The 25,868-nt window shown below is 34.7% G+C and overlaps 1 protein-coding gene across 2 annotated transcripts in view; it reads left to right on the top strand.

The window, feature by feature from the left end:
• The window catches only part of VPS13C (vacuolar protein sorting 13 homolog C), a 166,083-nt gene that overhangs the window by 104,379 nt on the left and 35,836 nt on the right, over positions 1–25,868 (top strand). For both annotated transcript variants that reach the window (XM_045530580.1, XM_045530588.1), the window contains exons 51-65: positions 226–318; positions 2,437–2,802; positions 3,187–3,273; positions 5,901–6,050; positions 6,220–6,484; positions 7,102–7,262; positions 8,258–8,379; positions 9,213–9,507; positions 10,775–11,164; positions 12,693–12,797; positions 13,512–13,676; positions 15,228–15,356; positions 15,636–15,769; positions 17,347–17,473; positions 23,306–23,541. In XM_045530580.1, the coding sequence (XP_045386536.1) occupies positions 226–318; positions 2,437–2,802; positions 3,187–3,273; positions 5,901–6,050; positions 6,220–6,484; positions 7,102–7,262; positions 8,258–8,379; positions 9,213–9,507; positions 10,775–11,164; positions 12,693–12,797; positions 13,512–13,676; positions 15,228–15,356; positions 15,636–15,769; positions 17,347–17,473; positions 23,306–23,541 (2,825 nt within the window). The remainder of the gene's footprint in view (positions 1–225; positions 319–2,436; positions 2,803–3,186; positions 3,274–5,900; positions 6,051–6,219; positions 6,485–7,101; positions 7,263–8,257; positions 8,380–9,212; positions 9,508–10,774; positions 11,165–12,692; positions 12,798–13,511; positions 13,677–15,227; positions 15,357–15,635; positions 15,770–17,346; positions 17,474–23,305; positions 23,542–25,868) is intronic.

Below are 25,868 nucleotides of genomic sequence, written 5' to 3'. Positions count from 1 at the left end.
AGAGATTCATCAGAACTGCTTAAATTCTTTTAACAGTGTTTGCAGATTTATCACAGCTCAGAAGAGCCCTCACAAGAGATTTTCAGCTAATTTAATGTCTTTTTGCTTTTAGTAGTGGACTATATACTTAATAAGATCCCAATTTAAGACATGGTTCTTGTGTGTATAACATATGTAATGGATCTTTTACTTAAAGAAATGTAAATTTCATTTATTTATTTTTAGGTCTTGCAGCCCTGCTCTTTATTTATGGAAAAATGTGCATGGGCCTCAGGAAAACAAAATATAAATATTATGGTTAAAGAATTTATAATTAAGGTTAGTGCCTATCATATTATTTGAGTTAATTCTTATTCTTCTAACAATATTGTATATTTGCAGTTACTCGACATAGTATCTTTTGACCTCTCCCATAAGTCAAGCTGAAATCGATTTCTCTCTCTCTGCCCAAAGGACACAAAAATGAGGTGGTTAATATCAATAATGGTAGTAGCTTTACTTATATGGTCATGACCAGTGGTGACTGAACTATGGCTCAAACTCATTTCTTTTGAAGTACCATGTAGGCCAGGCGCTGTGGCGCATGCCTGTAATCCTAGCACTCTGGCAGGCTAAGGCAGGAGGATTGTTTGAACTTAGGAGTTCGAGACCAGCTGACCAAGAGTGAGACCACCTTCTCTACTAAAAATAGAAAAATTAGTTGGGCGTTAATGTTGTGCGCCTGTAGTCCCAGCTACTCGGGAGGCCGAGGCAGGAGGATGGCTTGAGCCCAGGAGTTGGAGGCTGCAGTGAGCTGTGATGACACCACTGCACTCTGCCTAGGACGAAAGAGTGAGACTCTTGTCTCAATAAAAAAGGAAATTGAAGTACCATGTAAATAGCAGTGTAGTTTTTTCTCAATATTTTAAAATACTGGAAGTGTTAGATCATGTTTTAGTAATGGATTTATTTTTTAAAGATACAGAGTAGTAAATAGAGGGAAAACTTGAATTTGCATGTATTTTCTCTAAGGCACTAGGTTGGATGCTGGGGGGATTTTCCATTTCTTTGTACATAAATTTATTTATTGATTCAACAAACATTTTTTGAGCTTTTACTATGTATAAAAAATGTCCTGTACAAGACATTGGGTATAGATGGTCCTTGCCTTCAAAAAACTTAATGACCTATGTTGAAGAAAAGTAAATCAGTGATTACAGCTTTCAGTGCTAGAGGCTAGAGGCATGCACAGGGTACAGTTGGTAGCATAGGCAAGGCGCCTTTAATTCAGACCAGGACATCAGGGAAAGCTATGTGGAAGCAGCTATTTGATAGGACTGCTTGAACTTTGTTTTGAGAGTCCAGTGAAGGTAGATGGAGAGGGAGGGGAAGGGCTCTCCAGACAGAAATGGCAATATGCACAAAGGCAGAGGTGTGAAAAAATTCTTCAAGAACTTAGAGGGGTGGTCCCATATGGCTGGAGAGAATGGTGTTGTGGAGTTGTAGGACTGGGAGCATTAATTATCAATGATATTAATAAGTCAAGGAAAAAAAATATTCAGTTGACAAGTAAGTTAGGAAAGCAGTGCATATTACATCCTCCTTTTGGTGATATAATTTTATCTCCTTAGCATATTAAGTGAGTAAGAATTATGAGAAGTAAACAATAAAGAAATACATTTAACTTATTTAACCCAGGATTGCTCAAACTTTGGGGAATTCTGGGCAGCTAACTAAATAGACACTAGGCCATAAAGAGCTCTGTACACTAAGCTAAAGAGAGTTTGAATTTTATCAAAGTTATGGGAAGCTGCTGAAGATTGTAAACACAGGAATGCCATGCCAGATTTAGGTTTTAGAAAATTACGCTGCTGGCAGTTTGGAGGGTTGGCTGAGAGGGTGCTGACTAGACATGGAAGATGTCATCAGTGTAGAACTAAGGTACAGTGATAGGAATGAGGAGAGTGAGACTCTATCCAAAGATAATAAGAGGTAGAATTTGCAGAATGTAGGGTAAGTCAAGGAGATGCATGATTTACAGCCTTCCTGTTTCAATAAGACATATGGAAGCCCAGCTGTGTCTATCTTGATGAGGAGCACACACTTTGGTTTACTTAATGCAGTTGATGTGTAACTGAATTTTTCATTTTCAGTTTACATTTGTCTGTTCACCTAACACTACTTTGCTGTGAAATGATTGGTTTAATTTTAGGTTTTTGACTATTGACATATAACCTTGGTTACTTAAATTTAGGTAACCTGAGCAGAAATCAGTGATATGTGGCTAGTTGACTTTACACATGATTTTGTGTGTTTTCTCTTGTTTTTCTTAGTTATGAATTTGATATACTTAAATTTTTAATGAGTGACTTTTTAACTTTTTTATCATATATATATTATTTCTTCTCATCAGGGAAATAATTTATTTTAAATATTTTTCTGCTTTCTTTTTTAAAGATTTCACCCATAATTCTTAATACTGTGATGACAATCATGGCTGCTATGTCGCCAAAGACAAAAGAAGATGAATCTAAAGATACGTCTAAGGAAATGGAAAATCTTTGGGGTGTCAAGTCTATTAATGATTATAACTCTTGGTTTCTTGGTGTTGACACGGCAACAGAAATAACAGAAAATTTCCAAGATGTCCAGCGTCCATTGATAGAGGAAAATTGTGCTGTTGTTGTGGAGTCAATTCAAGTTACCTTAGAATGTGGCCTTGGGCATCGAACTGTCCCCTTATTATTGGCAGAATCTAGGTTTTCAGGAAATATTAAAAATTGGACTTCCCTACTGGTTGCTGCTGCTGATATGACACTAGAGGTATGGCCACATGATTAATACCTTCAGAGCCAACTTTTTGAAAGTATAATTACAGAATTAAGATATGAGCTCTTCTTGTTTGTGCATGGCCACTGCAAGTAAATATGTGAATAGATAATGTATTCTAACATTTGATTTGTTGATGTATAGTGTTATTTTTTGGTAATTATTTTTTAAAGATTCTTTTGCAAAATAATTTGTTCATGGTAGTAAAGTTAAGAGAATAAAGGAGATACACTCTATATATTATTTGTGTGTTTAGGTGGGTTTTTAAAATGTATAAGACATATAACATTAATTTACTAAATATTTTTTTCCTACTGGTTACAGAAATACGTGATTAAAGTTGAAAGACTTGCTTATTATAATTTTGTGCCTTTCTAGGTTCACTATTACAATGAGATCCATGCTGTCTGGGAGCCACTGATTGAGAGAGTAGAGGGGAAGAGACAATGGAATTTAAGGCTTGATGTAAGGAATCTCAACATATCTTTGTATACAGTGATACTGTGCATATCCATTAATATTTTTTAACTCAATGACTCTGAGGATGTGAGCCAGGATCCTTGAAGGGGATCTATGAGGTCAGAAAACTCTTGTCATAATAATACTCAGACATATATCTCTCATGAGTATACAGTGGAGTTTTCCAGAGACTATGTGAATGCAATATTGAAACATATTGAATGCAGAGCAGAAATGAGAATTTATCTGTCTTCTCTTAGGGCAGGCACTAAAGAGATTTTCATGTACCCCTCCTTTCACTATATTTTTAAATAAGATTTTTTATTAAACATCTTATTTATATTAACATATAATTTTTACTTTAAAATGAATATTAAAAATGTTCTCAGTTTTAATTTCTAGTAGAGTGTGTATTGGTAGATTCAACACATAAATGAAGCTCTTTAGGTTACTTGGTGATTTTTAGGGTGAGACTAGAATTCATTTGAGAACTGCTCTTCTAGTTCATGAACTCTTTTATGTTATCTTTTTATGGTATTTCTTGAGAATACTTCAGAATTCTAGATACTGAAGTGCATTTTTTCAGATTAACAGGAATGTGAGTAAATTATCACAGCACACCTCTCTGGGGCAGCCGGACTGAGGAGTCAGGCACTGAACTTGACTCCACAGATTTTTTTGTTAAAGAGAAGTCACTTAACCTGTGTCCCAAGTAAGGTAGAAGTAATAGTCTTAGTAAAGTGGAAGTAATATTCTGACCTATCTCTTTCTGATATAGGGAGGCTAACAAAGAATGTTTTACAAACCTTTTGAAATGTTATTGTAACAAAACCTGATGGAATCTGATGGCTAGTTGAAAGCTTATTATATTACTTATTCGTAGGTGTTATTGCTAAAAAGTAGAAGGAAAAAAACATTTCCAGACAGTAACTCCAATCAGGATCAATTTATTTATATATTTTTTCAGTTTTTTCAAATTTTTAGTTGTTATGGATACATAATAGTTGTTTATCTTTATAGGGTACATTTGATGTTTTGATACAATGTGGCATACAATGTGAATCAGTCTAATCAGGGTAATTGGGCTTTCCATTGCCTCAGGTATTTAACATTTGTGTTAGGAGCACTCCAATGCTACTCTTTTAGTTATTTTAAAGTATATATGAACTTATTGTTGATTATAGTCTCTTTGTTGTGCTATGAAATGTGGTTCATTCTAACTAACTATCTGCACCTACTAACCATCCCCACATTATCCCCTCCTTCCCCACCCTTTCCAGCCTCTGGTAACTGTCATTCTGCTCTCTATCTCCATGCAATCAATTGTTTTTAATATTTAGCTCCCACATATGAGTGAGAACATGTAAGATTTGTCTTTCTGTGCTTGGTTTATTTCGCTTAAAATAATGTTCTCCAGTTCCATGTTGTTGCAAATGGCAGGATTCATTTCTTTTTTGTGGCATATAATATTCTGTGGTGTATATGTACCACAATTTCTTTTTTTTTTTTTGAGACAGAGTGTCGCTTTGTTGCCCTGGCTAGAGTGAGTGCCGTGGCGTCAGCCTAGCTCACAGCAACCTCAAACTCCTGGGCTTAAGCAATCCTACTGCCTCAGCCTCCCGAGTAGCTGGGACTACAGGCATGTGCCACCATGGCCGGCTAAATTTTTCTGTATATATTTTAGTTGTCCATATAATTTCTTTCTATTTTTAGTAGAGACAGGGTCTCACTCTTGCTCAGGCTTGTCTCGAACTCCTGACCTCGAGCGATCCGCCCGCCTCGGCCTCCCAGAGTGCTAGGATTACAGGCGTGAGCCACCACGCCCGGCCTTGTACCACAATTTCTTTATGCATTCATCCATTGGTGAACATTGACAACATCTTGGCTATTGTGAATAGTGCTGCAGTAAACATGGGAGTGCATATATCTTTTTAAAAAAATATTTTGATTTCTCCTCCTTTGGATATATACCCAACAGTGGGATTGGTGGTTCATATGGTAGTTCTATTTTTTGTTTTTTGAGGAACCTCCATACCCTTCTCCATAGTGGTTGTGCTTATTTACATGCTTCCCGACAGTGTTCAAGGGTTCACCTTTCTCCACATCCTTGCCAGCATGTGTTATTGCCTGCCTTTTTGATAAGAGCCATTTTAACTGGGGTGAGATGATATCTCATTATAGTTTTGATTTGCATTTCTCTAATGACTAATGATGTTGAACATTTTTTCATATACCTGTTGGCCATTTGTATTGTCTTCTTTTGAGAAATGTCTATTCAGATCTCAATAAGGATCAATTTAGACTTCAGAGTCATCTTAGACTGCTCATCAATACATAATCACTAGTTAGGCAATAGTGAATAAATATAGCTATGCTTTGGGGAATGCACAAGAGACAGGTATTTTAGCTAACTTTGAGTACTTTCGTGGCACAATTCTGAACCCATGCATAGACTATGCACTGAAAGAAAGAATGCTGATCTGTATGATATCAAAGTGAAGCACTGAATATTTTTGGAAATGAGACTTTTGAGATTATAAAGTGACCAGTTTAGGAGAACTTAACTCTATTAAGTATTTTAATTTTATTAATTGGCTCATAACTTAAGCTTGTTATATTATTTATCTTCATAGGTAAAGAAGAACCCAGTCCAGGATAAAAGTTTGATGCCAGGAGATGATTTTATTCCTGAGCCACAAATGGCAATTGGTATTTCTTCAAGAGATACAATGAATATAACAATATCCAAAAGTTGTCTTAATGTTTTCAACAATTTAGCAAAAGTATGTTTGATTCTTGATTGGAATATTTCAAGTGGAATTTAAAAATGAAACATATATGTATTTTTTTTTGTCATCAGAATTAGTTTCTGAAAAATATGTAGTCTTGGTATATTTTGGAAAGAATGTACCTTTTGAAGAAATTTTATTCTGATGTTGTGTTCCTTTTCAGGGTTTTTCAGAGGGCACTGCCTCTACTTTTGACTACTCTTTAAAAGACAAGCCTCCTTTTACAGTAAAAAATGCCATGGGTGTTCCCATTAAGGTTCAGCCCAATTGTAATCTCAGAGTAATAGGCTCTCCTGAGAAAACTGATATTTTTGATGTTGATGCTGGCCAGAATTTGGAATTGGAATGTTCCAGCATGGAACTTTCACATCAAGGGAAACTGTCTATATTGAGCCGTCAGGAAAGCTCCTTCTTCACTCTGACCTTTGGTAGGCCATATTTATTTTATTTTAAGGACATCTTAGGAATTGTTTGTGTGAGCTTATTTTTGATAAAATATGAAAAAAAATTTGCTGCAGATATCTTAGGATACAGCATTTCTAAAGGCTTTAATCATGTAGTTGAAACTTGTCTCTTGTTTTCTTCTAAACTCGAGAAAATGAAACTTTACTGATTTAATTAAGTACCTAACAAACTTGGTTATTCCTACGCCTTTAAATAATACAGTATATAGTGTGCCTCAAAAAGGATGAGCATTCAATGAGGAGAGAAAATAACTATATTCAGAAGTCCTGAAATATTGACAGTAATTATTACAAGGAAAAGGAGATGGTTGTTATATAGTTGAGAGAATAAGAAATAAGATGAATTTTGTTTTAATATATTCAAAACCCTAAGAACAATCATTTGGGTCAAAAATTTTATATCAGTAGCTGGTTTTCTTTCTTTATTAGTTCCTTTGTCTTAGAAAAGCATTTTGTAGTGATCATTTCTAGTCATGAGGAAAAATACTCATCATTATTTTGAGGTGTTGATGATTATTCTGTCATAGAGAAATATCAGTAAGTTAATATTTGGAATTTTTTTCACTTGTGCTCTGCCTTAGTACCTCATGGATATACAGAAGTTGGGAATATCCCTGTTGCCAGACCTGGACGCCGATTGTATAACGTACGGAATCCCAATGCCAGTCATTCTGACTCCGTCGTGGTACAGATTGATGCAACTGAAGGGAATAAAGTAATCACCCTTCGCTCCCCTCTCCAGGTGATACTTTAGAGTGAATTGTGTTCCTACAAGTATATCAAGAAATACTAAATCATTTAGCTGAATGTAGGAATATAGTAAAACTTCCTTAAGTCAATACTGATTATTCAGAAATAAATAGTAAACTTAAATGGCATCTATTCCCTATCCAAGTTGCTTTTGTAATATTTTTTATTTTAAATATCTATAGTTTTGTTCATTTAAAGTTCATTTTTGTTGCCTTCTGGGTTTAAAATTAATGAAGTTTTTTTTGTATATTCCTTTAAATATTCAGAAATGAGGAATATTATAGTTGGTTGTCAAATAGTATAACATTCTGTTCTCTTTGCATATCACTTGGAATTGTGTTTTTCAAGTATAAAGGAATACTGGAATGATGTACTCCACTGAAAAAAAATTTAACATGTTAATCTATGTAAATACTTTTCTACCTTTACGGCTTTATCATACATTTTCTTTTTCTGTGCATTACTACACGTTTCATTATATGGTCAGCAAAAGAACATTTTTTCCTGATAATGACATAAGCTAAAAATGAATTCAAATTTTGACCATTGTTATCTCTTTGTTATTAGTTCTGGCATGTAATAGACTGTAGGCAAAAAAACCAAACTTGTATTACTCTTCTCATATTTCTTTTGCTGTCCTTTTCTGTGTAGTAATGATGCATTGACAAAAGGTTGTAATTGAGAAAATATGGCTGAAATCTTCAAAGAATAACACATTTGAAAGATAATATTGACTAACAATAAACATAAGCATGTAATATATAGAGCATATGCATATCTTATTAATAATTTTCAACTGCCACTTAAACATCTAATGTAAAATATATATAACACTTAACTATCCTAAAAGATTTTCAGTTGCTAATAAAAATATCTTCCAATAGTGAGTTTGAAATTTTTAGATCTAAAGGTAATTGTGTGCCTCTCACATTTTTCTGTTAAACTTACATATATTTTTAACAACTTGTATGTCCTTTTGTCCAACAGATTAAAAACCATTTCTCTATTGCATTTATCATCTATAAATTTGTTAAGAATGTTAAGCTGTTGGAGCGCATTGGAATAGCCAGACCTGAAGAAGAGTTCCACGTTCCTTTAGATTCATATAGGTAGATACTTCTTTGAATATACCAAGCTTTACAAAATTTATAGTTATATATTTTTAATTTCATGATTTGGGGATCTATATTCTAGATAAAACCTCTGATTTTTATTATCTAAAGATCTATAAAAGCCAGATTTAAGATATATATTGTTTATCCTTCTGTAGGGAAATACATTATTATCGTTGAATTTACCAGATGAAAATTCCTTACTGTGTATTTGATGTTTTTGAATTTTCTGAGATCTATTTTTATTAGATTGCCTTTGTATTTGAAATGGGGAAAAATTTTTTTTTGAGACATTGTCTTGCTCTGTCACCCTGGCGAGAGTGCAGTAGTGTCATCATAGTTCAGTGCAACCTCAAACTCCTGGTCTCAAGTAATCCTCTGGCCTCAATTTCCCAAGTAGCTGGGACTATAGACATGTGCCATGATACCTGGTTAATTTTTTCTAATTTTAGTAGAGACAGGTTCTCGTTCTTGCTGAGGCTAGTCTCGAACTCCTGACCTCATGAGATCCTCTTGCCTCGGCCTCCCAGAGTTCTAGGATTATAGGTGTGAGCCACTGCAACTGAAATGGAAAAAAATTTTTAAGTCCTTATTTACAGAGTGTTTTTTCCCCCATAAATTTCCTCCACGAGTCAGCTGTGTGACATTGGGCAAGTTTCTTAACCTTTTTTAGCCATGGTTTCTTTATCTGTCAAAATGGGAATAATGGCACCCAACTTGTAGAATCAGCATGAAAATTTAATGAGATTCTTTTTCTTAAGTTCTTGATCAAAACTTTTTTCCCCACTGTTTTTTGTTTGTTTGTTTGTTTTGGTTTTTGTTTTTTGCAGATGTCAATTGTTTATTCAGCCAGCTGGACTCTTACAGCATCAGTACAAAGAATCTACCACTTACATTTCCTGGAAGGAAGAACTTCACAGGAGCAGGGAAGTCAGATGCATGTTGCAGTGTCCATCAGTAGAAGTCAGCTTCTTACCGCTCATAGTGAATACAGTTGCTCTGCCTGATGAACTGAGCTTTATATGTACACATGGGGAAGACTGGGATCCAGCTTACATTATTCATCTTTATCCTCCTCTCACTTTGCGGAATCTTCTCCCGTATTCTCTAAGATATTTACTTGAGGTATATCTCTTGAATTTTGTTTGATTTTTGTTGTTGGACAGAGTGAATTCTGATTCTGTTTTACGGTATTTTTAGTTGCGGTATGTGTTTTATATAGCATGTGTGTACTTCTTTAATAGTATTAATGATAGCAACAACTGGCATAAAATCTATGTGTTTGGAACTATACCCTGTACTTTACATGAATTAACATAATTTAATTTTTACAGTAACTTCCTGACGTAGATACTATTATTATATACATTTTACGTATGAGGAAACTGAGTCACAGTTTCTGTGAGTGGCCCAAGGTCCCACAGCGAGTAAATGGTGCAGCTGGCATTGGAACTCAGGCGATTTGGCTCCTTGATCCCTACCACTTTTCTCTGCTGCATCTGCCATAAATTAAGAACCCATAACCATCTCTTTATTAAGTAAAATTTCATTAACTTAATGATAGAAAACAGCCAATGAAAATATATTTCATCTTAATTTAAGGTTTTTATGTTAATGTTAATATGATTATTTGGCCCAAGGTTCTATTGAAAATAAAAATAATTCCTGGATCTGTTAAGAAATAATTGGGAATATTTTCTAATAATGAGGTATGATAATTTTTGTTAAATTCTGCATACCATAATACATTAAAACACAAAAATCGGGGAAGTGTTTGGAACCTAAATTATTTGTTTATCTGACAATGAGCCATTCCTGGGTTGTGGAGACAAAAATTAATTAAATGAATTAAATAGTATTTATACAAGAGAAGTTTTCAGTAAGGAAGCCAGATTAATATGTTGCTGTTACTTATTTTTAAAATAGTTCCACCTTACTTAGATAGCCTGTCAGAGGTATTTGACATCACTTTCCCTATTCCATTCATATGGGAACCATTAGGCATGGCATGTGAACAGAGAATGAAACTGAAGCCCGGACAGTTAAGTGGCTCATTTAATGATAGCTCGAATGTTCATTCATAAATGGCCAGGATTCATGAATATAGCCTTGATTCTTTATATAGATCTGATTTTTTCCTCAAAACTTTTGGTTACTTGCCTGTTAATGGCCCAAAGTCCATTTCTGCCTGTAGCTATGGTATAGTTTTTTTCTTTTTAGTTTTTAGTGATTACTAGACATTCATAATATGTAAACAAGGTACTTCAGGGAAGACTTGACTATTAACTGGCATTTGGTTATTTATTTAGTATTTGTGTAAAATATGGATTTTGTTATTTCAGAGGTTTTAAAAAATACTAAGCAAACTCAGTTGTTGTTTGTTTGTTTTTAGGGAACAGCAGAAACTCATGAGCTAGCAGAAGGCAGTACTGCCGATGTTCTACATTCGAGAATCGCCGGAGAAATAATGGAATTAGTCCTGGTGAAATACCAGGGCAAAAACTGGAATGGACATTTCCGCATAAGTGATACACTTCCCGAATTCTTTCTTGTGTGTTTTTCTTCTGACTCCACAGAAGTGATGACAGTTGACCTGTCGGTACATGTCAGGCGAATTGGCAGCCGGATGGTGCTGTCTGTCTTTAGTCCCTATTGGTTAATCAACAAGACTTCTCGGGTTCTCCAGTATCGTTCAGAAGATATTCATGTGAAACATCCAGCTGATTTCAGGGATATTATTTTGTTCTCTTTCAAGAAGAAGAACATTTTTAGTAAAAATAAGGTATGTTTTCGTTCACATAACAAGTTAAAGTAAATTCTTAATCTAGAAACTTGGGAATTATTTGCCTTGCCTACAACCATACTTTCCTGTTTGCTAAGTGCCATTGGTATGAACTGGGTCCAATTCCTTTTAAGAAATGCATAATGAAGTGGGTTATTAGGAACTAACAACAACAGTTTCCTGAGACTAAGTTACCTTTTTCTCCAATTCCTGTAGAATTACTTCTGTTCTTGGAGTAGTGTCAGATAGAATGGCTTGATTTTATGTACTTTACCAATGATAAAATGGCATTTCTAAAGATGCAACTGTTGAATTTGGCTTATGTTAACTAAGCCTTCCTGTATATGAAGCACTAAGCTAAGCCTTTGGGAGAGAAACCTAACGCCTAAGGCTGGTCCTTTGTGCTCTGGGTCCTTCTTTCCTCTTCAGACTCATGTTTTGCTATTCCTCACTACATGCTTTCCCAAGTGCTCACCTCTAGGCTTTTGCATATGCTGCACCCTCTGCCTAGAATGCCTCTTCCTGGTTGTCTGCTATTCATCCTTTGGCATTCGGCTTAAGCTTGATATGTGTGAAGATTTAAAATGAGTCTAGATATCCCATCCATGAGTAGTGGTTCTCAAATTTCGGCATGCATTAGAATTGCCTGAAGGGCTTTTAAAACTGATTGCTGGATCTTCCTGACTCTAAAGTTTGATTCAGTAAGTCTGGGTAGAGTATGATAATTTGCATTTCTAACAGACTAACAGATTCCCAGGTGATACTGATGCAGCTAGTTTGGGGACCACTTTGAGAACCACTCTCTTAGAATATTGATTAACGCATAGTATTGTAATTACTTGTTTATGTGTCTGACCTGTGGTTGTCCTCAGGTTTTTAATAATCTAATTGGGTGGATGGGGGTTTGATTAATACAGGGCACAGTTAAATCTCTTCTGTAAGACTTTTCTAAAACCCAGAGCCAGAAGTAAACTCCTTACCCTCGTACCTTGATAGCATTTTGTACCTCTTGTATGGCTCTTATCACATTGAGCCTTGCATTATAATCATTAATATTTCCTATTCTCTCTGTTTAGTTGGAAGCTCATTGAAGACAGGAACTATGTCCTATTGTCTTCCATTCTGTCCATCATAAAACCTTTCATATAGTGTCTTGAATAATGTTAAAGACAAATTATCTATGTGCTAAAATTTTAAGAATTTGTTAGCTCTATATGCTAAGTCCAACACTGGAAAATATTTTGCATTATAATTCTTTTTAAAAACAACACAAAGTCTCATTGGCATACATCTCTAAATTCACTGTACTTACAGCACAGGTGAATGGGAAGGTCAGAACTATGCTTTTGTTGTATTGTTCTCGAGAGTTTTCTGTGGTTGTGTTACCCATTTCCAGTATGGATTCGATTATATTTTTATGTGTCCCGTGATACTAAAGAAATTTCTTATAATCTAGCAACTTTCCATCAAGTAAAATTATTATAGTCTTTTAGGTTTCTTATATGATGGTGTGTGTTCTCTGATATAGGTACAATTAAAAATTTCAACTAGTGCCTGGTCCAGCAGTTTCTCGTTGGATACAGTGGGAAGTTATGGGTGTGTGAAGTGTCCTGCCAACAATATGGAATACCTGGTAAGACTCTGCTTGCTTATTGGCCTTTGACTCCACTCACCTTTTTCTATAGTTCAATAAACAAGTTGGCTCCTAAAGGGTACAGAAATTTGAATTCAAAGTATTATGTGAAGGGCTGTTATCTCTCTAGATTTTTATGGCCTTTGGTATCAAAGCAAAATCTGAATTTGTCTAAGTTTAAAACAGTGAGTTGAATCCATCCAAGTGAGCAACTTGGTAAATACTCAGTGTGCTAGAATCCTCATTCCATACCACCCACGTTTCTTAAATCTTAAATTTGACTACTATGAAAATTTGAATAATCTGATGCCAGTCAACTTCTTTTATTATTGTTTTGAAATTTTTGTTTTATTAATAACAAATAATAAAACAGCAAAACTTGAGCCTCTACAGTAATTATAAAGCGGTTTATGTTTGGAATGTTAAAAAGTAAAGAATACTAACCAAATTAACTTTGTTATTGCAAGTCTTCATTAGTTAAATTACTGATTGATATTTTTTGGATTGGTATCTGGTGGAGCCAAATTAAGGAACTAAAATTTTTTTTCTTAGTGAGAAGATAGTATTGGAATATGGCTTATCGTAGTTACTTTATTTAAGAATTCTTATTTTAAAATATTTTAAGAAGTTTGTGTGTGAATGAGGGTTTGTGTGTGTATTTCAAAGAGATTGAATAAAGTACTAGAAAATAAGTTTGTTGTTTTCTTTCCATAGGTTGGTGTTAGCATCAAGATGAGCAGTTTTAATCTTTCACGAATAGTTACTCTGACTCCCTTCTGTACCATTGCAAACAAGTCGTCATTAGAACTAGAAGTTGGTGAAATTGCGTCTGATGGCTCAGTGCCGACTGTTAAATGGAACTATATTGCTTCATCAGAGGTAAAATTTTTCTTTAATATAGCTGGTTCCTAAAATATAGAAATAAATATTGATATATGAGTAACAATTGTATATTCCTTTTTATCATACTCTGCTATTATATTTATGTGTTAAAATGGGACGGCCAGCTTTGAAAGATTTTTCTTTCACATTGTTACTATATGTAAAAAAAATTTTATGTGATAATTTTTACCACTTGTCTAATGTAAATGGTTAATGGTCTTCCTCTAGTTCTTCTTATATGTGTAGGAAATGGATATGTACTGTAAGAAGCACATAAAGATAATATACTATGTATTGTCTCAATAGTCAAGATACTGTCTCTATATTCAAGAAGCTATAATTTTGTTGGAGGAGCCTAAGACTCATATAAATCAACACATGGAGAGAAAGGTAGCATATGATAAGTTATAGGTGGTTGTAGAATTTCTGAATAAGTGAGCTAGAAGTTTCCTTGAAAATTAACTAAAATTCAACTCTCCCACTTTATGGAAGAGAAAACTGAGTTTCAGATTTTTCCAAGGTTAATAAAATCATTGGTAGTTGGGATGGAGGTGTTCTAGATCAAAAGGTAAAGTTTCAGGGAAGAGGTGGAATTTGAGCTAAGCTTTGTAGGCCCTGTAAGGTTTGAAGAGGTGAGGAGAATGAGGGAAAGAGTGGGAGAAGACAGGTGCAGAGATAAGAACTAGTGCTTGACTTTGAGTTTTCAGCCAAAGCAGCTGACCCTCAGGATACTTGAAGGTCATTCTTTTTTTCCTGAAAGAAAAGATTATAAAGTTATTTAAAAAAGTACTTAACAAAAGGCTCAAGAGGAAGGATTCCAATTACAGCATAAACTAATTTAGAGATCTAAGAGGCATGGTCTTTTCAAGGCACTGAGAATGATTTCCATAGAGTTGGCAACAAATTTGTATTATCTATCTTTGATGTGAGCTTGATAACAGTAGTATTTTTATTCAGAAATAGGATTTACCCAGTATTCTATAACAGAAGGACATTTTGTATTAGGAACTAAATTTCCAGTTTTCCAGATAAGAAAACTGAAGCTCGAAAGTAGTATATAGTTTGATTGAGACCAAACAGCTAAGATGGTAGTTATATAAGGACTTCCAACTAGATGTGTGGTGCTCTCTCCCCTGCCTTCTGTCTTTCTAGTTTATCTAGGGTAGGACATGCTGAGGAATAATTCATCATGTTTTAATTTATTAAAATAGAATATGCATAAAAGCAAATGTTACTCAGATTATATTTTTTAAATATTCAAGATATTTGAGGCATTCTCAATCAACAGGCTCTTCCATTTCTCATAGTATGATTATACCATAAGTGCATATAGACTCATATATGTGTATTCTTCTGATGAAGTTTCTTTGGTTTCATAAATAGGCGTTATATTGTCAGTAATCTTGATACGAGAAGTGGAGGGCATATTTTAAGAAACTTAGCAATAATTTAATCAAGATCAGATTTAGAATTGAAAACTTAATTAGTCAATGTCTTACATATACCACAGTATTGTTTTAAGACTAATACTAACTTTTATGTTTTTAGTGCCTTCCATTTTGGCCTGAAAATTTGTCAGGCAAACTTTGTGTGAGAGTGGTGGGCTGTGAAGGATCTTCCAAACCATTCTTTTATAACCGCCAGGATAATGGCACTTTATTGAGCATAGAAGATTTGGTAGGTTTTCATATTTTAAAATAAAATGTCTTTGATTTTTAAAATTTACTTTAAAATATTTCATTAAGCCATGCTATAAAAATCTACTGGTAATTATTTGAAGGTGCTTCTGTATCAACATATAATGCCATACATATATTTGTAACAGTTCGGAGCCAGTTTGTTTTTTATTAAGAACTTAAGAAAACAAAGCTTTCATGTGTACATAATTGATTAAAATTCCATATGCAAGTGCAGGTTAAACCAATGTGTCCAACATACTTTTTTTTTCTGCAATAGAATTGTGGTATCTTGGTGGATGTAAACACTGCCGAACATTCAACTGTTATAACTTTTTCTGATTACCACGAAGGATCTGCACCTGCTCTGATAATAAACCATACACCTTGGGACATCCTCACATACAAACAGAGGTATGAAAAAAAAGAGTTAATGGAAAATCTCATTTGTTTTTATTGGTCTACAATCCCTTCTGGGAATCACTCGAGTTTCATGTTTCAAGTGTTTTCAGATTTTAGAAGGGTAAGATGGAGCACATGCGGTTGATTACTAATACCCTCAGCATATTTTGAGACAGTACTCTGTACACAAGCACACTAATATTTCTGCAATAAAACTTATGAATATTTGCACCAAGTGGGATAAATAGGAAGTATTAATAGTTTCACATCAGTTCAGATCAGGTTTTACTGTCAAATGACTTTTAACATCAAACTTCCAGACAAATCTTTGGGCTTTTGGAGCTTTTTAAATTTCAGAATGGCAGATTAGGGAGTAAACCTGTTTAAGCATTATTTTTCATTTGTAATCTGGTAATGTTCAATGAACTCTGTATAAATCTATATTTAGTTTTTTTGGCCAGTGTAGTAGAAGCTTAAATGGGAGAACAGTGAGTAGACAGTGGTGCCGAACGTGTAGTATAGGCTGACAGGGGTTTTGTTGTTCATGCCTGTGCTGTCATTTGGCTTGGATGATGCCATTATTTGGTGGTGAATAGTTTAAGGCCTTAAACTATATAATAATAATTTTACATATATACATCTATATACACATAAAAATATATGCATATATGTAGATTTCTTGAAGATTTCTTTATTTTTAACTCTCATGGAGTAAATCTAGTGAGAGATTTAAAAGTACAGATTAGGTTAGAATCCTAGTTGGATTACTTTTTTTTTCTTTTCAGTTCTCTGGAATGTTTTTTTGTATTGTATGGTATTGTATGGACCAATACTTCTTAAACTTTAATAATTAATTTAAAAATCTCCCAAGAATCTTGTTAAGATGCAGATGCTGATTCAGTAGGTTTGGTGGGGTCCAGGGTTTTGCATTTCCAGCAAGTCCCCAGGTATTGCTGATGCTGGTACACAGACCACACTTTGTGCAGTAATGGTATGGACCTTTTTTTTTTTTTTTTTGAAACCTGCAGTATATGTTAAGTATTATATTGATTTAAAAGTTTAGCTGGGTTTGGTGAGGCACATTTGTAATCCCAACTACTCACGAGGCTGAGACGGGAAGATCACTTGAGCCCAGGAATTCTAAGGTATAGTGCTCCATGATCTTCTTGCTTCTGAGTAGCTACTGCACTCCAGTCTGGGCAACATAGCAAGACCCCTTCTCTTAAAAAAAAACTTTAAGCACTGAGTGAAGTTCTTCTGCTACTAAAGATATTTGCTATTTATAGCCATTTCTGCAGGTGGACTCTGATGTGCCAATCTTTTTGCCTTAATGAATTCCATTGGCATGATTCTGCCTGGAATAATTCAGAGTGTACTGAAGCTTTGGAAAGGGCAGTATTCTGTTTCTCCAAGTTAAAAACTATTAGTTTAGTGGACATTTTAGGGTACTTATTTTTAGGCAGAATTGTGTTTTATTAACTAAGGCAATTTTGTAGGACTTTTGTGCCAATCCCCTCATCAATAAACTATAGGTATGGGTTTCTTGAGGCCAAGATATTCTAATCTTCCCTCTGTTAATTGTGTTTTAGTGGGTCACTGGAACAAGTGGAATTGCCACCAAGACAAGCTCGACTTTTTGCCTGGGCAGATCCTACTGGTACCAGAAAACTTACCTGGAGATATGCAGCAAATACTGGGGAACACAATCTTTTGAAGGTATTATTTGATGCTGTGTGAGTTGCCTGCTTGCGAGGGAAGTAAACAAGCTAGCTTCACCAAGTCTTCCTTGTCTTTACTGAACTAAAAATGAATTAGAAGTATTTTCAGAATAAATTACTTTTTGACTTTGGATTGCAAATACTGTAGTTCAAACCAGTATTTTATCTTCGATTAATCCAAGTAGTTTATTTACAATTTAAAAAATATGCCTGCTTTATCTTGCCCAAGTAAAGACTAGTAGTAAAGCACCTTTTTTGTATACATTTATAAAAGGAAGGAATTTTAAGGCTAAGTGAAAATAACTTTATTTTGAACGTTATCTATACTCCTGTTGGCTGTTAGGTTGTTAGGCATGTAAGGCTGTATGTTTTATTAGTAAAGTCAGGTAGTATGTAAATTATCCCATATAAGACATTTAATGAAATTTTTATTGAAACAATGTTTAGGTAGCTAAATTAATTAAATATGTTATTTATTAGATTCTTACACTCTGAAATGGGCTTAAGAATTCATCTCCTAGTCTCCCACCTGCTACAGGAATTTCTCCTGCATTAGTGGTAGATCATCTAGTTTCTTAATGAATATATTCCATGATGAAAAAGTTCGTATAGTGTCATATACCATTGTCCATTAATGCCAGTTGTTAAAAAGGTTTTCTTGAGTTTTGCTTTAAAGTGGTAATTGCCAGCAGTGATTGAACTATCCTCATTTCTTCTCTCCTCACATTTGATACTACTCAGCAACCACAACTCCCAGTAAGTAGCATATAAACACTAGAGAGAAAGTGGCAATGACATTCTGGAGGAGGATATTAAAGGTCAGTGCATAGAGGCAGATCCAGAAAGAATCCTAGTAACAGTGTATGCAGGGATTTCAGTTTTTAATGTTTCTCATCTATTTGGTGTTAAAGAACCAGGCAGTAGGAAAAGCAGGTGATTCTACCTCAGTCAGCAGATAGACTGCCAGGTATTGAAAACTGAGCTAGAAGCAAGGAAAATTGCCCATTTTCTTCCTTACTAAATTGACCTAAGAAGGGAGTTCTGCCCAGACCCAAGTGGACATGACAAGGGAGTTTAAAGAAAACTCTTACATTATTGGCAAACACTAGGTCTGCACAGATCTTTCCTTATCTAAATATGAATAACAGGAAAAAACAACATGGAGTTTATGAAAAAAAGCACTTCATGACAAAAATGTAACATTATCCTGTAGATTCAGATTATAGTTACACCTCTGAAAAATTTTTTACTATGGGAGCAAAAGAAAAATTTTAAAATGGATGCCTGACATCCTCAACTAAGTTAGAAAGATATGACAGCAGAAAGCAGAGGAAAGCAAGGTGAAACAAAAACCAAAAACAACAAACTACAGTGAAAAGGGAGAGGGGAAACAATAGAATCTGTGCATACTATATATATACCATTAATCCTAAATTTTAATTAGAGAAATTATTTATGTAAAAGATTATATCTTTTTTAAAAAGCTATTAATTAGAACTATTATAAAATCAGAAAGGAATTTCAAAATAATTGAGAAAATGAAAATAAAGCAAACTTTGCCCTTATAATAAAAGAAGGAAACCTATGAAAGTATATAATAAGTGACAGATAATGTTTCATTCAGTGCATATCAGACTTCAAATCTGTTTTATCTGGTATAAGAATAGCTAGCTACTCCTGCTCTTTTTTGATTTCCAGTTACTTGGAATATCTTTTTCTATCCCTTCACTTTAAATCTATTTTTGTTTTTATAGGTGAAATGAGTTTTTTGTAGGCAACATATTATTGGGTATTTTTTTTTATTCATTCAGCCACTTTGTCTCTCTTAACTGGAGAATGTAGTCCATTCACATTTAATGTTATTATTGATAGGTAAGGACTAACTACTGCCATTTTGTTACTTGCTTTCTGGTTGTTTTATAATCCTCTCTCCCATCCTTCACCTGGTTAAATTATTTTCTCTGGTAGTATGTTTTACTTTGTTGCTTTTTATTTTTAGTGTATTTGTTACAGATTTTTGCTTTGTAGTTACCATGAAGCTTACAAAAAACATCTTATAGCTATAACATGTTATTTCAAAAAAGATGACCACTTAACTTTGGTCACAAAGAAAAGAAAGAAACAAAGGAAAAACTGAAAAACTCTACATTTTAACCCCCCCCACATTTTGATTTTATGTCATCTCAATTTATATCTTTTTATATTGCCTGTTTCTTAATAAGTTGCTGTAATTATTATTTTTGATAAATTTATCTTTTAGTCTTGACTATAGAGGTATATTACACATCACAAATACAGTATTAGAGTATTCTGAATTTGTATGTGTACTTACTTTTACCAGTGCGTTTTAGAGTTTTATACCTTCAAATGTTTCCTCCTCCCTCCCTTCCTTCCTGCCTTCCTGCCTTCCTGCCTTTCCTTGCCTGCCTTCCTTCCTTCCCCTTCCCCTTCCCTTACCTTTCCTTTTTTGAGGCTAGTCAAGTGAAGCAGTGGGAGTGGAGAAGGAACAAAGAAATCTGTAAGTGGTTGTGATCAATTAGTTCTAAACATCATCACTGTACTCAGACCAGCCCAGATGTTTTCTTTTTACACATCAGTGTCCTTTTCTTTCATATTGAAGAACTCCCATTAGCATTTCTTGTAAGATGGGTCTAGAGGTGATGAATTCCCTCAGCTTTTTTTTCCCCCCAGGAAAGACTTGATCTTTCCTTCTTGTTTGAAGGAAAACTTTGTTGGGAACAGTATTCTTGGTCAACATTTTTTTTGTTTGTTTGTTTTGTTTTTTTTGTTTTTGAGATAGAGTCTCACTCTCTTCCCCAGACTAGAGTGCCGTGGCATCAGCCTAGCTCACAGCAATCTCAAACTCCTGAGCTCAGGTGATTCTTCTGCCTCAGCCTCCCGAGTAGCTGGGACTACAGGCATGCGCCACCATGCCCAGCTAATTTTTTTGTATATATTTTAGTTGTTTGGCTAATTTCTTTCTATTTTTAGTAGAGATGGGGTCTCGCTCTTGCTCAGGCTGGTCTCGAACTCCTGAGCTCAAACGATCCTCCCATCTCGGCCTCCCAGAGTGCTAGGATTACAGGCGTGAGCCACTGCGCCCGGCCCCTTGGTCAACAGTTTTTAATTTTTCTTCTCCCTCTTCAGCACTTTGACTGTGTCATCTTACTCCCTCCTGCAGAGTATGGTTTCCACTGAGAAGTCTGTTGCCATACAAATCACAGCTCCTTTATACATTGCTTGCTTATTTTCTCTTGCTGCTTTTGGGATCCTCTTTGTCTTTGACCTTCAAGAGTTTGATTATTATATGCCTTGGAGGGTAGTTGTATTTGGGTTGAATCTGTTTGTATTTGGGTTGAATCTGTTTGGTGATTTCTAACCGTTCTGTACTTTGATATTTATATCTTTCTTTAGGTTTGGAAAGTTTTTTGCTAATATTTCTTTGAATAAGCTTTTTACCCCTTGCTCTTTTTCAGCTCCCTCTTGACCACCAGTGATTCTTAGATTCACTCTTTTGAGGTTATTCTCTATTTCTTGGAGGCATTCTTTGTTCTTTTTCATTTTTTTTCTCCCCTGATTGTATTTTCCGACAGTCTTTCTTAGAGCTGACTGATTCTTTCCTCTGTTTGATCCATTCTGCTTTTGGGAGCCTCTAATTAATTTTTTCAGTTCAGCATATATATTTCTCAGTTCCAGTATTTCTGTTTAATTTTTAAAATTTTAATCTCTTTGTTAAATTTCTCTGATGAATTTCTGAATTGTTTTTCTGTGTTATCTTGGAGTTTGCTAAATTTCCTTAGAACTGCTATTTTGAGGTCTTGATCTGAGAGTTCACACATTACTGTCTCATTAGGGTCAGTCACTGGCTGTTTGCTGTTGTTTCTTGTAGGCATATGTCTATGACTTCGCATTGAAGGATTAATTATTCCAGTCTTTGTTCTCTGTTTTGGTATTTCTGGGTTATATTTGCTTAGAGGTCCTTTGCAGTTGTCTGTGGGCCCCCTTAATCCTAGATTACTGCCTATTTTCAGCACTAGATGGTGCCTTAAGCCCAGATTTGCCTTGGCTCTCAGAAATATTGGCATATTGCCCCTCCTGGGTAGTGGGGGATCCCAAAAGGGATACCCTGGCTGTATGGGAAGACTGGCTAGGTGTTCATACCCAGAAGACCCATGAACTGTGCCTCCTGTAGTGTGGTGCTCCTAAACTGCCACAATGAATTGGCATCTCCTTTGACTGAGATAAAGAGCAGGGTTTCGTGGGCTCGGGTTTCTAGTTCAGCTTTCTCTCTTTATCTCTACCTGCCCTCAGTATTTTTTCTCCCTGTAGGCCTTGGTGATGCTTCCCGTGGGTTGACGCAGGACTGTTTTTCCTGAAAGGGAATGCAAGATGGTGGGAAAACTGGCTGTCCACTGTGATCTCACTTTTCCCATTGTAGAAACTATGAGTCCAGGAGAAATTTTCCACACGTGGTATTTGGCATATTGTGGGAGGAGCGTCACAGATACAGAGATTTCTTTCTCTTACCATTTGCTTGGAGTTTTTCACTTCTCTGTGGCTGTAGGGAACATCTCAGCGTCAGATTCGAGTTCTGGGGTATTGCTGGTAATAATCTTGGCATTGATGTTGTGTTTGGTCTTCAGTGGGAAAGAGTGATTGCTTCCACTCTGCCATTTTGGTGACGTCACTCTCTCTGTTGATTTTAATTTCTCACCAATTATAATTTAAAACAAAACCATTAAATAGATTATGATAATGTGACAAAGAAAGAATGATAGCCATAAACCTTCATGCAATGAATAGCATCGCATCAATATATAAAACTTAAAATGCTAGAAACTAGCTGAAATACAATTGATTAGGGATATTTTAACATACTTCATTTAATGTTTAACAGATCTAATAGATGAAAAACAAATAGAATTAGAATATATTAGAATAATAACTGAGATTGAACTAAGATACATATCAAATTTTGTAATTTACAAAGAAAATTCACCTTCTTAATAAGTAGGTATTTCAGAAATTTGGCATTAAGAGTAAAAAAAATTAGACTATTTTGACCATATAATATACCTCAAAAGTAATAAAATTTAAATGACAGCATTCAGCTATTCCTATGATCTTGATACATCATTTATTTGTTTTTTGTTTTTTTTCCCCAAGAAAGCGTGAGATGAAGTATATAGCAGGTACTTGTACTGCCTGTTGAGATGACCTATTGTTATATTTATGTTAAGCCCAGAATGAAGAGGCATTTATTACTATTATTTTAGTGTCTGAAAACAGTGACCAAACCAAGCCTACTATTTTTAAGTGCTATATGTAAGCCTCATCCAAGAAAGCTATTCTTAGTGAAGCTTAGTACAAACTGATTACCATAGTTGACTATTTGACAATGTGATTTACATAAATATTTCCTTTGTTGTAAATTACTACAACATAAAAATAAACTAAGTTAGTTTTGCCTGAGATTACTTTTCTAATAAAGTTGTGAACCATTCTGTTCTCCAGCTTGGAGATAAGTTATGTTATGGCATTGTTGTTACCAAATGATACTCTTGTTCCTGTTTAGTGCCCTTTGAGCACTAACTAGGTAACTCAAATTAAGGTATAACAAACTAAGCACTATTAGTCTTAGTCATTGTTTGAAAATAATTGGTATATTTTAAAGTAGATTATAGCTTTATTTACATCATTTTGATGGTTACAATTTTTCAGTTTATACACTTTTCAAACTTTTCTAATCTTTCTCAGTTACCATAGTTCAATTTCATGTAATAAAAACTACTTATGTGTAGGTTTAACAAAAAGTCTTTCTTTTTCTAAGGATGGATGTGGACAGTTTCCCTATGATGCAAACATTCAGATACACTGGGTATCGTTTCTGGATGGGCGCCAGAGAGTTTTGCTTTTCACCGATGATGTTGCCTTGGTTTCCAAAGCTCTGCAGGCAGAAGAAATGGAACAGGCCGATCATGAAATAACCTTGTCTCTCCACAGTCTTGGGCTTTCACTGGTTAACAATGAAATCAAACAGGAAGTTTCATATGTTGGGATAACCAGGTATGTAAGAAGAAAAATAGGCATCAGAAACCTATAAAGGGCATTGAGCTTATAATATCCAATTTGATGAGGGTAAACTGATACCTGATCTGAATTTCATGTGCTGTACATTCATTCAGTAAAACTTACTGAATAATTGGTGTGAACTGCTAGTTAAAAGGCCCCAAGGATAGAAAGATGACTGATATTGTCTTTGCCTTCACGATACTTGTTGTTGGTTGGTGGAGAAAAAAATGGTTTGCTTCTTTCTTTGTTGTTTGAATGTGTTTTTTAAAATGATTTATAAAAACACTGAGAAATTATACAAAGATGGATGTACATGTGCAATAGAAATACAGAGGTAGGAGTAACTACTTTGTTTTGTGCCATAGAATTTGGAAAAAATGGCATGGGTCAGGGGAAAGAAACAGAAATAAATTGGAAAAAGGATTCATAAGAGGATGCAGTATTTGATACGAGTGTTTCCTCTTTAATGGTTAGTCATTGAGAACTTTGTAATACTTATTTTCTCTGGTTCTGTTCATACCTATATAAAAATACATTTGAGGCCGGGCGCAGTGGCTCACGCCTGTAATCCTAGCACTCTGGGTGGCCGAGGTGGGTGGATCGCTTGAGGTCGGGAGTTCGAGACCAGCCTGAGCAAGAGTGAGACCCTGTCTCTACTGAAAATAGAAAGAAATTATCTGGCCAACTAAAATATATATAGAAAAAAATTAGCCGGGCATGGTGGCACATGCCTGTAGTCCCAGCTACTCGAGAGGCTGAGGCAGTAGGATCTCTTAAGCCCAGGAGTTTGAGGTTGCTGTGAGCTAGGCTGACGCCATGGCACTCACTCTAGCCAGGGCAACAAAGTGACACTCTGTCTCAAAAAAAAAAAAAACAAAAACAAACATTTGAATATTTATTTGGTTTTTTAAATGACACTTAATTAGGTAGAAGACTCATTCTTTTTTTGGAGGCTGATGGGTGGAAAGGTTAACATGATACCAAATATAACCAACATGGTTGGTTAATTATCATGTGTTCAGGGAATTAAAAGCAAATTAAGGAGAAAATTAAGTAAATAAAGAGATAATATATGTAATTCTCTTTTTACAGCTCCTGACAAGTTACAGGTTCTATAACTGGTATCATATATACTATTAGTATAATATTAATATGTTTATGTGTATGTAAGTAGTATATTGTCTTGGTTATACAGTTCAGTATTATATAGTATTTTTAACTAAATGTGAAAATTATTTTTAGTCATATAGATCTAATTTTCTCTTTTGTTCTTTGATATAACTTCTTTTTAATATTACAGAGCTATTGTATTTTGTCAGGTTGGTGTTTATAAGGACATTTTAAAAATTCATCTAAAAGAACTTGATTGCCTTTTTTCTCACATTGTATACATTCAATAAAATCTAGATTTTAAAAGAAATAATAAGCCAGTTATATAATTTTTTTAAAAAGACTCCTTTTTTTTAAAAGCAGCTTTAGGCCTAGAGAAAAATTGAGTATAAAGTATCAAGTTCCCATATACACACAACCCTGTTTGCCCTATTATTAACATCTTGCAGTGGTGTGGTACCTTTATTACTATTGATGAGCTAATATTGATACTACAGTACTATTATCTAAAGTCCGTAGTTTATATTAAAGTTTATTCTTTGTACTGTACGTTCTGTGAATTTTGACATTTGTGTAGTAACATATAGTCACCATTAGCGTTAAATAGAGTAGTTTCACTGCTGTGAAAGGTCTCCTGTCTTCCTCTTGTTAATCTCTCCTGCCTACCCCAAACCCCTGGAAACTACTAATCTTTTTACTGTCCCCAAAGTTTAACCTTTTTCAGAATTTCATGTAGTTGGAATCATATAATGCGTAGTCTTTTCAAATTGGCTTCTTTCACTTAGTAATATGCTTTTAAGGTTCCTCCATTTCTTTTCATGGCTTGACAGCTCATTTGTTTTTCTCATTGAATAATATTCCATCGGAGGAATATCTGTTCAACTATTGAAGGACACTTTGGTTGCTTGCACATTTTGGCAAGTATGAATAATGCTGCTATAAACATTTGTGTTAAGGTTTTTGCATAGGCATAAGATTTCACTTCTTGCAGGTAAATATCAAGGAGTGTGATTGCTGGTCATGTGATAAAAGTGTGTTTAGTTTTGTAAGACCAAACTGTCTTCCAAAGTAGCTGTACCATTTTGCATTTTCATTAGCAGTAAATGAGAGTTGTTCCACACCCTTGTCAGCATTTGTTGTCAGTGGTTTGGATTTTAGCCATTGTAATAAGTGTGTATTGATATCTCATTGTTGTTTTAATTTGTAGTTTC

The sequence above is a fragment of the Lemur catta genome, chromosome 1, assembly GCF_020740605.2.
Source record: "Lemur catta isolate mLemCat1 chromosome 1, mLemCat1.pri, whole genome shotgun sequence".
Lineage (NCBI taxonomy): Eukaryota > Metazoa > Chordata > Mammalia > Primates > Lemuridae > Lemur > Lemur catta.
Note: the sequence above shows the minus strand (reverse complement) of the source record. Positions and strands in the feature narration are given on the sequence as shown.